The sequence below is a fragment of the Schistocerca serialis genome, chromosome 2, assembly GCF_023864345.2.
Source record: "Schistocerca serialis cubense isolate TAMUIC-IGC-003099 chromosome 2, iqSchSeri2.2, whole genome shotgun sequence".
Lineage (NCBI taxonomy): Eukaryota > Metazoa > Arthropoda > Insecta > Orthoptera > Acrididae > Schistocerca > Schistocerca serialis.
Window position 1 is genome coordinate 955,230,826 of NC_064639.1, and position 12,985 is coordinate 955,243,810.

The 12,985-nt window shown below is 44.2% G+C and overlaps 1 protein-coding gene across 1 annotated transcript in view; it reads right to left on the bottom strand.

The window, feature by feature from the left end:
* Nucleotides 1-12,985, bottom strand: part of LOC126456542 (gustatory receptor for sugar taste 64a-like) — a 164,830-nt gene that overhangs the window by 122,080 nt on the left and 29,765 nt on the right. The window contains exon 2 of the mRNA XM_050092290.1: nucleotides 7,904-8,022. Within this exon, the coding sequence (XP_049948247.1) occupies nucleotides 7,904-8,022 (119 nt within the window). The remainder of the gene's footprint in view (nucleotides 1-7,903; nucleotides 8,023-12,985) is intronic.

A 12,985-nucleotide genomic window follows, 5' to 3' on the forward strand; every position in this document is an offset into this window, starting at 1 on the left:
TTTAGAGAAGTTGCAGACCTCTGCAGTTTTTTTATCGTCTTGTGCAAATAAAAAACACTTAGCAATTATAATCAGAATTTATTTCATCATAAGCTCTGACTTAATCAGTTCTAACTACAGCTGCTTCTGTGATCGGTCAATTAATGTTCACGAAAGAAAAAATCTATTTCTTTGTAATAATTTGTATAAAACATTCACGTACTCTTGCCGCGTCAGTTCTAGATAAAATCTTTTCTTCGATTACCTCCATCGTCATCGTCAGGAGCTGACTGTCTTCACTGCTGCTGTGGTGGTCTCTTTATAGCCCATGGACGGCTTCTGATTGGTCGGCGATTACGTACTGCTGTCTCAGACGTTGTCACTGTGTGCGCCGGTGGCGCCACCGCTTCCGTTTGAACGTAAACCTTGGAAGGAACGTCTCTGCTGCTTCTTTGCATCAAGCGCTCGTTTCCACGCACAGCTCAGATGGTTAAGGTTCTTTTTTCAACAGCCTCCTTAATAACGGAATCCCAGTACGTGGAGGCATGGGAAAGAATTTTAGTTTCATCGAACAATATTTTATGTTTGTTCGTGAGGCTGTGCTCCGCAATTGCCGATTTCTCCAGTTCTCTATTTTTAATATGGCGTTGGTGTTCTGCACAGCGGTCGGAAACGGTAGGTCAGACGATTCGTACCGTCGCGAAAAACTTTGTTCCCTTTGTAAGAATTTGATCGTGGGTTGCTTAATAGATAGCTGCTATACGCCTGTAATATGTCATTCTTTCTGCTATTCTCGCATTCCTTTGGGCCAAACTGTCTTCTTACCGTAGAAGCACGAACAGGAAAATGACTATATGTCGTCAATAGTATCGATTAGTATATGAAAACTTTTCGAGATCTGTCGGTCAGACAATCTTAATGTGAAATGTCGATAATATTTTGCGGGTTTAATATTAGTTACAGTGATAATTGACGAAACATAAGGGAGAAACAGACAGTCAGTAATGGAGCTGGGAGGATTCAAAAACATTGCTATAATTCGGGAGAGCCAGGGAAATGTGGGAAAGTTGGTCATCCTACTCCACCAGCAGCTAACATTGAATTCTCACCTATCCAGCAAAGAGGTCACAACTGACTAAACCACGAACTGGAGGGGCTTACCTTCTTCCGATTTGTTCAGAAATTTCAAGTTTGGCTCTGTATGGTAGGTATCACTGTGGTGAGTGCTCGTAAAGTGTAGTGTTGGGTTTTGTGTTGTTATGGGTGGAGGGATGGGAGGGGGCCAAACCCGTTGCCGGCACATGGCCCACTCCTCTCAGATTGCACCACGGGCGCCGCCGAGTGTAACGTTCCCATCCGACAGACGGATCAACATCAATAGTGTCACATGCTCTCACTGCAAGAAACAAAACGGACAACGGTGAGATCCGGAACTCAACCCTGGACTGGCACAAAGACGGGTGATCAAGAACTTTACGCCACCGTCGCTCCTCCCCTTGCTGGCCAGATACTGGCAGTGAAAATTTTCTACCACCAGGATTCGGATCGAGTCGAATTCCACCGCACAGGCGCGTGTTCGCGATCTCGGCTATGCTGGTGAGTCTCACTGCTATACAGAAAGAACAGATATAAATTCAGATATTTCTGTTAGTGACTGAAGACGGCGTACTGAACAACAATGCATCGCTATTTACTTCATTTGGAGTCTAATAATTATAGCTATTAGGGATAGTATGTTTATAGGCTGATGCCAGCTTGTGGCAAGAGCAAGTAATTAATTACAATTGAATACATTATGGAAGTAACAGTGATCGATGTGTTACAAATATTTCCTATCAAAAACAGTCTTCATCACAATTTATTTATTATGGTGACCAGTTTCCACGACTACTGTGGTCATCTTCAGACCAATGGGTAAGAACCTCCTTCTGCTGGAGAATCACTACTGCATACTTAATCAGTAGTGATTCTCCAGCAGAAGGAGGTTCTTACTCATTGGTCTGAAGATGACCACAGTAGTGGTCGAAACTGGTCACCATAATAAATAAATTGTGATCAAGACTATTTTTGATAGTAAATACAAGTAATTAATATTTATTTTCCCCTGGGCAGCAGGTCAGTGTGGACGCATGGCCACAAAACTGTTAATCTATACTGCTAGGTGCAGTCCGCTTAGTGGTGCAGTTACAACCACGCAGGAAACATCAGGTCGTAAAGTTTGTGATATTTTTCTGAAAAGACAGCTCGAGAAAATACGACCAGCACACTGATGTGGTACGCATTAATGTATCACATGTAAAAATATCCACACTTGTACCAGTTACATCCTATATAGGTATCTTCAAATCGTAGCTAACAATTTGTACATGTCATTAGGCAATGGACGATGAACTTCGGTTTGAATACGGCTAAGTTTTGCCAGCTGTCAAAGCACGACTACACAAAAGAAATTTAAAAAACCGCCCTCAATTCATGACAGATGATGATATATCTTACTGCTTGTAATAGCTGAAACGGCGTCTTCCGACATAACTAAGCTAGTAACATAAGCCATTAATTTTTAGTTTTCTTTTAAATATCGATTAGAATTGGTGAACTGCGTTATTTCGGTAGAAAAGTGGAAACCTTCTCCTTCCAGATGGTTCAAATGGCTCTAAGCACTATGGGACTTAACAGCTGAGGTCATCAGTTCCCTAAACTTAGAACTACTTAAACCTAACCAACCTAAGGACATCACACACATCCATGCCCGAGGCAGGATTCGAAGCTGCGACCGTAGCAGCCGGCTTCCAGATGTTCAGATACGCTTAACAATAACGTAAAAAGCTGCTCTTTTACGGTCATCCAAGCATATCAGACTACATATCAGTTATTAACTATCCCTATGAACGTTTCTCGAAGAAGGAAGTACCCGGTTTCTACAATTACATGTAACTCACTACCGAGGGCAGCCAGAAGTCATGACTCTCTTGAAACACACACACACACACACACACACACACACACACACACACATACACACATACACACACACATGTATATATAAGAAAAAGAAGTACAATGAACATGGGTCCGGAAACGCACGCTTTCCGAGGTAAACTCGTGTTTATGGGAAGGGCTGCGCAATGCCTGGTTGCGGATATTAGTAGAGTTGTTGCATTGGCGCTGCATTAGATGTATCAGCAGTGTGTTATTATGCCTTACAGTACTCCACCTACCAATAGATGGTCTGCAGTCAGTTGTCTGGTTCGGGTCGTGTTAGAGGCTACGTCAGTTTTTGTCGTATTTGTGAGCCTTATTGTACAATACTGTCAACCATAGGTACGTGTCATGGTGTTTTACCTTCTTCCAAATGCGGATTCACTTATGTGTTTACTGTTATTGCGCTGTTTGTACTTACAAATGGTGTATACATATACGTTTTCTCTCTTCCACCACTTGTTAGCAATGGAAGCCTACCATTCGACAAATGAAACGGCGAATATAACATTCTGCTATAGTTTAGCAAATGGACGCAGCCTGCGAGCTCGTGCCCTCTATCCACAGTGCAGAGTGAACTCTGATGAGCTGTTCGGCAGACTTTCCCAGCGTCTGAGGGACACCAGTACACAGGTAGCCTTGTACATCGGAAGACAGTGGAAGGCCCCGCAGAGTACGCACGCCTGACATGGAGGAGCGTGCGCTACATTCGGTGGAAGAAATCCCTGGCAGCAGTGTGTGACGATAAGCAGCAGCAGCAATAGAAGGCGTGTTTCGCTCTCTTATCTGGGGGAGGGGGTACTTCATGAACAATTGCCGTACCTACGTCATGTACAGTGCGTACAGACGCTAAGGCTACAGAATCATCATTACGGCGGTTCTGTCAGTGGCTGTTGCAGAAGTGTGCCGCAGATGCACTGTCCACATCCACGATTTTATTTACCGATGAGGCAGGTTTCACAAGAGATTGTGTTCTGAATTTCCATAACCAGCATATATTGGCATCACCACCGATTCTCAGTCAACATATGGACGGGTGTACTTGGCGGTAGATTAATAGGGCCATACATGGTACCACAGAGGTTAACTGGAGCTCATTATCTGGACTTTCTCATTAACCTATTGCCTATCTTGCTGGAGGATGTGCCATTGCAGCAACGAATACAAATGTAGTTCATGCATTATGGTGCACCAGAATATTTTCATCATAATGTGCGCGAACATCTGACGCAGACATTTCAGGACCGCTGGATTGGTCCTGGGGGGGGGGGGGGGGTGGAGGGGGGTTGGGAGGGGAGAGGGAGGCACATCTTGTCTTGCTCGTCCCCCAGACCTCACTCCCTTAGACTTTTGGTTATGGGGACACTTGAAGGAATTGGTCTACAGCACGCCAATCAAGGGTGTGTGGACACCACAGTGTTGCAAAATGGTTCAAATGGCTCTGATCACTATGGGACTTAACATATGAGGTCATCAGTCCCCTAGAACTTAGAACTACGTAAATCTAACTAACCTATGGACATCACACACATCCACGCCCGAGGCAGGATTCGAACCTGCGACCGTAGCGGTCGCGCGGTTCCGGACTGAATAGCCTAGAACCGCTCGGCCACAGTGTTGCATCTTCAATGTTTGTCGACAGGTACAACAACAATGGGGTATAATTCAAAGAGTGTTTCATTCATTACACTACAGGGCAGAGCGATGCATTAATATAAATGAACGCCACATTGAACACCTCCTTTAAACACGTGTTGATCACAGAAGGTATGCATTTCTGGACCCATGTTTATTAGGCTTATTTTTTCTAGTTTCCATGAGAACTACCACCTCTAAAAGTTTTCGACACTGTTATATTGCGAAAAAGTACACAGGTTTAACAAACATTAGAAGCAATATTCACGGCGATCCTGTGATGACGTTACAGACTTTCATGTACGATGGAGAAGAGTAAATGTATCAATTTGAGATAAGGTTCCTTGGTCCAGAACTACCCAGTGGAAAGTTGTAAGCGAAAGTCATTGTGATACCTCTGACAATGGAATATATGTACCGGTACTGTTGTTGCTAAGATTGTATGGTTGGCAACCCCGACGAGCACTTAGGCATAAAGGCTGGGTTAATAACTCAACTGATCCAACGCACTGTATGTTGACATGAACATCCCTGGCGTACAATGCTGGTACCGGTTCTATAATAGACGGCAGTCTGTGTTATAAGCTAAAGTACTAATGTCGATCAGTTCTAACCAAATTAATTGTGCCCGTTGACGGAAGTTACAAACACGATTTTCGTGTATGAGCAAGCAAATGGAAATATCAGAGAAGGCGTAAGTTGGTACAGGACCAGATATCCGCGTAGAAGACATCCGGTTCACACCATGATCCCAAGACTATTCCAACGATTAAATGAAACAGGGCGACAGTACAACGACCGGGAAACGCACCCAATTTAGAAGATGCAGAGCTTGCTCGAGTGGATGAAGCGCATGCAGTCAGAAATCGATCACTTTGCCGTGACATGGATGTTTCGCAGAGTACTGTGTAGCTAGTTTTACAGGAAATGCAGCCACACTTCTACCATCCACGGAAAATACATGCTTTAACTCCTGCTGACTTGTAACCTGGTGTCGTGTTCCCTAGTAGCTTTTGCAGTTCCTTACAGCCTCTCCTCGCTTTCCTGCATGTGCATATTTCGCGTGTTTCACCATAGAGGGTACGCTTAATAGACGCAATAGTCATGTCTAGGCCAATGACAATCTCCACGCTACAGTTGCGAAGAGCCATCAAAACAGATTATTATCGGTTAACGTGTGGGCAGGCATAGTCAGTGATTACATACACGACTTAGTTCTTCTCTCTCCCCACTTCAGTGCACCACTGTACACAGTGCTTATCAGAGTCGCACTACCAAGTTCCTGGAACATCTCCCAGTTGTTATTCGTCAACGGATGTGGTTCCGAAATGGTGGGGCCCCACCTCACTTTGGACTGAGGATTCATGAACATCTGGAATAACCATTCCCTTTAGACTAATGTAACAAAAGTCATGGGACATCTCCAAATACGGTATTGGACCTTCCATTGCCCGGCGTAGTGCAGCATCTCGACGTTGGATGGGCTTAACAAGTTGATGGAAGTCCCCTGCAGAAATATTGAGACATGTTTCCTCCATAGCCGTCCTTAATTGTGAAAGTGTTAACGGTGCAGGATTTTGTGCACGAAATGACCGTTCGATAATGTCCCACAAACGTTCGATGGGATTCATGTCGGGCGATCTGGGTGACCAGATCATCGGCTCGAACTGTCCAGAATGTTGTCCGAACCAATTGTGAACAGTTCTGGCCCAGTAATATGGCGCATTGTCATCCTTAAAAATTCCATCCTTGTTCGGGAACATAAAGTCTATGAATGGATACAAATGGTTCAAATGGCTCTGAGAACTATGGAAATTGACTTCTGAGGTCATCAGTCCCCTAGAACTGAGAACTACTTAAACCTAACTAACCTACGGACATCATACACATCCATGCCCGAGGCAGGAGTCGAACCTGCGACCGTAGCGGTCGCGCGGTTCCAGATTGTAGCGCCTAGAACCGCTCAGAGCCATTTGAACCATTTTTTGAACCAACTGAAATCGGGACTCATCTGACCAGGCCACTGTTCTTCAGTCGTCTTGGGGCCAATCGATATGGTCGCCAGTCCACGTGAGGTGCTTCAGGCGACGTGCTCTTAACAAAGGCATTCGCGTCGATAGTCTGCTGCCATAGCCCATTAACGCCAAATTTTGCCGCTCATTCCTAACAGATACGTTGATGGTATGTCCGATATTGATTTTTGGGGCTATTTTACGCAGTGTTGCTTGTGTGTTAGCACTGGCAACTCTACGCAAACGACGCTGCTCTCGGTCGTTAAATGAAGGCCGTCGGTAACTGTGTTGTCCGTGGTGAGAGGTAATGCCTGAAATTTGGTATTCTCGGCACATTCTTGACACTGTGTATCTCGTCCAGCTCCAGCTACCATTTCATGTTCAAAGTCTGCTAATTCCCGTCGTGCGGCCATAAACACGTCGGAAACATTTCCTTATGAATGACCTGAGTACAAATAGTTCCGCCAATGCACTGACCTTTTATGCCATGTGTAAACGTACCGGCTTCCGTATATGTGCATATCGCTATCCCATTACTTTTCTCACGCCAGTGTAAAGTGGATAGGCAAAGGAAGTCCTGCTTCGTGACCAGCACGTTCATCGATCTCGCCCCACTTGATTTCTTCTTGTGGGGCCATGTGAAACGTCTTATGTACGAGACTCTTGTCGAGACTGAAGAGGATCTTCTGCCCACAATTCTCGCTGCCTGCGAAACTGTTCAGTCGACACCACAGATGTTAAAAAGAGTACGACAGAGCTTTGGGCGACGATTCCATGCGTGGATTGATGATGGGGACGCCATTTTGAACAGCTGTTGTAAATATAGCTACTTGTGAAACTTGGTGCGTTTGAATGGAATTCATTATTAATGTACCGTAGATTTACGAATTTCGGTCTCTCTGACATCGATCTCTCTGACATCAAGTTGCATGCACCGTTTCTCGTCCATCAAAAGGAGAAATTATTTGAGGGCATTGGGGAGTATTCAGCAGGACTTCTGTAGGTACGCCATGGCCAGGATTCGGACGTTGAGTCTTTCAATTTGAGCGCTGCGTGAAGCTAAGGGGGAACTTGAGTAGAGTTTCGCTTACAGTGTTCGAATCGAGCATTTCCGATCTAGGGTCCCTTACCTCAAATTGATACATTTAGCCCTTTCCAGAGCCCCTGAAAGATGGTAACATCATCACGGAATCAAATTCTACATTGCTTTTGGCCTAATTTGGCGTAAAATATCTATAGAGGCTTACGTTTTTGCTGAACACCAAGTAGGAGACAGGAGCAAAATAGATGCATCTTACTTGATCGCTCAAAAGTGAACCCCTCTATGAAGTTCATGGCGAGGGTGAATCCCAGCATCACCAAGGCGCAGCACACCACCACCAAACTTTGCAGCACCCTTAGGCTGAGCCACCGGAACCTACAACAAGAGAACACACGCTTCAGTTTCACAGCGCACTTATGCTTATACTGGTCACAGGAATACACCGCGGCCGACCCTATATTCCTTCCAGCCCTCCACGGGTAAATGAACAGCGCAACGTCAACACAGCTTGCACTCGCACCCGACGATATCCACACTGGCAACCATTCGAGTTTACCGAACCAGGGTAGTTGCATATCGCATATATTCGTCACGGAGTAACGAGTATCGCACGAGACTCGAAATACCGTTTCGTTACTGCATGAAGCGTATCGTTACTTGCATCTTTCCTTCACCCGTACTCAGTTATTGCCCGATTCGGACCGAATCAGTCGTTTCCGAATTCCTCCACTTCGTTATCCTCTGCGAACTCAGACGAACGGAAACGTTTACTTGGGACCCGTCCACACATAACGATCCATCCGTCTGCACAACTGTTTTCACTCATCAGGTCTGTGAAGACAGATTGTTGCGTATGGGCAGGAGATTTTGGGCAGATACAAGACGAGATGTGCGCAAACGTGGAAATAGGTTTGAGTAAAATTACTCAAATCAGTGGTCATACACCACAACAGCGCAGACAAACTGTAATGTAAGGATAGAAGATCGCTGCAAATCTGGTGCGAGAAAGGTGTTTGAGACAGTTTAGTGCTTCTCGTCTGTAGGCAGAGTAAGTTCTAAAATCGTGGATAAGCGTCTACATGGTCTAGAGCAGTGATTCCCAGCCTGGGGTTAATTACCCCCTCCTCCCTCCCCCCCCCCCCTCCCCCACCCCGAGAAGTAAAATGAAATTTTCTGAAGGGTAAAAACAAAAGAAATCTCTTGTCTTTCGGTCACGAAACTGAACTATTTTTAAGAGTTTTAAGAGACCATTGTATGTATGAACTGAACTCGGAACCTAGAAACGACGGAGCCGCCCTACACCGAACCCAGGGCTACTGTGCGGTTCGGCCCCCAGTGGACACCCCATCCCTCACCTCACCCCGGGAACGTCTCGTTCCAGACGAGTGCAACCCCAATGTTTGCGTGGTAGAGTAGTTATGGTGTACGCGTACGTGGAGACAGTGTTCGCGCAGCAATCACCGACATAGTGTAACTGAGGCGGAATAAGGGAAACCAGCCCGTATTCTCCGCGGCAGATGGAGAACCGCCTTATGAACCATTCACAGGCTGGCCGGCACACCGGACCTCGACACTAATCCGCTGGGCGGATTCGTGCGAGAGAGCGGCACGCCTTCCCGCTCGGGAAGCAGTGCTTTAGACCGCACGGCTAGCCGGGCGGGCTTAGAGACCATTACTATTACCACTATCTCGTGAAAATGTAATAATGACAATTACAATTCTTTTAATGACTAGCATTAAAGTGTGACCAATGTGGTGAAGGGTAGAGCTTGTGAAACGAATGTATGAACAACATTTTCCTTCTTCCTCGTATAGTCCAGCTACTATACATGTATATTCTACTTTGTGCCATGCACCTATGACAGTAAAATTGAGACATACATGCTTAAATATCTCATGAAATTGCTTTCTTTGAGTTGCAGCTAGTTCCTGCAACAGATCGGAAACTGACATCTCAACACAACAGTTACTACGTAATGGATATTACATTGCTGAGGGTCTTACATATTATTATTATTCTTCTTATTTGTGACAACGTTGAGACACAAAGCATTGGGAACCTGAAATCTTCCAGTGTCTGCCAGGACAGAAGTAAGTGTCCTGCAGTCAAGTGATTTACGAACGATAAGTAAAGCACATGGATTTTAACTTGAGGGTGCAGCGTGTGGGTGAAGTCAAGTGTCGCTATGTAGAGGAGTGGTGTACGAGGAGCAGATGGCTTCCCATAATGTGAATAGTCAGCTTTCTTTTCTGAGGAGCTGTAGGTAGAACTTACGATACACTAAGAATTGCTTTATCATTCTATTAAAAAAAAAGTTGTTAGAATGAAGCAGTACCAATTGATTCATTAGTTCGTGGTTTAATAAAACACATACACTCTGCCGGTCGGTGTGGCCGAGCGGTTCTAGGCGCTACAGTCTGGAAACGCGCGACCGCTACGGCACAGGTTCGAATCCTGCCTCGGGCATGGATGTGTGTGATGTCCTTAGGTTAGTTAGGTTTAAGTAGTTCTAAGTTCTAGGGGAGTGATGACCTTAGAAGTTAAGTCTCATAGCGCTCACAGCCATTTGAACCACATACACTTTCGTCATTTTAAAAATGCAAGTGATCAAAGAAAATTCGTTTTCATTATGAAGTACAGTTACGTAAAAACGTCGAGGGCGTTCTAGCTAACATCTGATTGCCCTCAGCGGGAACAATATCAGAAAATTTGGGAACCACTGCTCTAGGGAGTTCATTGTTGAATTATTTTAAATGTAGAGGAATCACACATCTTTGTGGAAAATTGAGAGCAAAGAATACAGCGAGTCAGATAAGAAGGCAGTTGCTTATGGTTATTTAATGGAGAAAAGACGAGCGGTTGACCCAGCGACAGACAGGGAATAGTTAAAAAAAATTAATTCGTTGCGGACTATTTACCACAAAAGCTAAGTAAAGTAACGAAATCCTAATGTAATATGTCGTTCATAAAAAGAAGCAATGAGGGGTGAACTGTAAAATTCGCTACCACAATACTAGACGTAAAACGTTATAGATAGATTATGAATCTCTAGAGTTCAGAATGCAGTTCTATACTCTGGTACAAAAGTTTATGATGGGTTGCGGGGAGACTTGAGGCAGGGAATTGAAAATCCCAACTAGGAAAGTATAGCTCATTGGTCATGCCTATAATTTGTTGTTGTTGTTGTTGTCTTCAGTCCTGAGACTGGTTTGATGCAGCTCTCCATGCTACTCTATCCTGTGCAAGCTTCTTCATCTCCCAGTACTTACTGCAACCTACATCCTTCTGAATTTGCTTAGTGTATTCATCTTTTGGTCTCCCTCTACGATTTTTACCCTCCACGCTGCCCTCCAATGCTAAATTTGTGATCCCTTGATGCCTCAGAACATGTCCTACCAACCCGTCCCTTCTTCTTGTCAAGTTGTGCCACAAACTCCTCTTCTCCCCAATTCTATTCAGTACCTCCTCATTATTTGTGTGATCTACCCATCTTATCTTAAGCATTCTTCTGTATCACCACATTTCGAAAGCTTCTATTCTCTTCTTGTCCAAACTATTTATCGTCCATGTTTCACTTCCATACATGGCTACACTCCATACAAGTACATTCAGAAACGACTTCCTGACACTTAAGTCTATACTCGATGTTAACAAATTTTTCTTCTTCAGAAACGCTTTCCTTGCCATTGCCAGTCTACATTTTATATCCTCTCTACTTCGACCGTCATCAGTTATTTTGCTCCCCAAATAGTAAAACTCCTTTACTACTTTAAGTGTCTCATTTCCTAATCTAATTCCCTCAGCATCACCCGACTTAATTCGACTACGTTCCATTATCCTCGTTTTGCTTTTGTTGATGTTCATCTTATATCCTCCTATCCTCCTTTCAAGACACTGTCCATTCCGTTCAACTGCTCTTCCAAGTCCTTTGCTGTCTCAGACAGAATTACAATGTCATCGGCGAACCTCAAAGTTTTTATTTCTTCTCCATGGACTTTAGTACCTACTCTGAATTTTTCTTTTCTTTCCTTTAGTGCTTGCTCAATATACAGATTGAATAACAACGGGGACAGGCTACAACCCTGTCTCACTCCCTTCCCAACTGCTGCTTCCCTTTCATACCCCTCGACTCTAATAACTGCCATCTGATTTCTGTACAAATTGTAAATAGCCTTTCGCTCCCTGTATTTTACCCCTGCCACCTTTAGAATTTGAAAGAGAGTAATCCAGTCAACATTGTCAAAAGCTTTCTCTAAGTCTACAAATGCTAGAAATGTAGGTTTGCCTTTCCTTAATATATTTTCTAAGATAAGTCGTAGGGTCAGTATTGCCTCACTTGTTCCAACATTTCTGCGGAATCCAAACTGATCTTCGCCGAGGTCATCTTCTACCAGTTTTTCCATTCGCCTGTAAAGAATTCACGTTAGTATTTAGCAGCTGTGACTTATTAAACTGATAGTTCGGTAATTTTCACATCTGTCAACACCTGCTTTCTTTGGGATTGGAATTATTATATTCTTCTTGAAGTCTGAGGGTATTTCGCCTGTCGCATACATCTTGCTCACCGGATGGTAGAGTTTTGTCAGGACTGGCTCTCCCAAGGCCGTCAGTAGTTCCAATGGAATGTTGTCTACTCCGAGGGCCTTGTTTCGACTCAGGTCTTTCAGTGCCCTGTCAAACTCTTCACGCAGTATCGTATCTCCCATTTCATCTTCATCTATATCCTCTTCCATTTCCATAATATTGTCCTCAAGTACATCGCCCTTGTATAGACCCTCTATATACTCCTTCCACGTTTCTGCTCTCCCTTCTTTGCTTAGAACTGGGTTTCCATCTGAGCTCTTGATATTCATACAAGTGGCTCTCTTTTCTCCAAAGGTCTCTTTAATTTTCCTGTAGGCTATATCTATTTTACCCCTAGTGGGATAAGCCTCTCCATCCTTACATTTGTCCTCTAGCCATCCCTGCTTAGCCATTTTGCACTTCCTGTCGATCTCATTTTTGAGACGTGTGTATTCCTTTTTGCCTGCTTCATTTACTGCGTTTTAATATTTTCTCCTTTCATCAATTAAATTCAATATTTCTTCTGTTACCCAAGGATTTCTACTAGCCCTCGTCTTTTTACCTACTTGATCCTCTGCTGCCTTCAATACTTCATCCCTCAGAGCTACCCATTCTTCTTCTACTGTATTTCTTTCCTCCATTCCTGTCAATTGTTCCCTTATGCTCTCCCTGAAACTCTGTACAACCTCTGGTTTGGTCAGTTTATCCAGGTCCCATCTCCTTAAATTCCCACCTCTTTGCAGTTTCTTCAGTTTTAATCTACAGTTCATAACC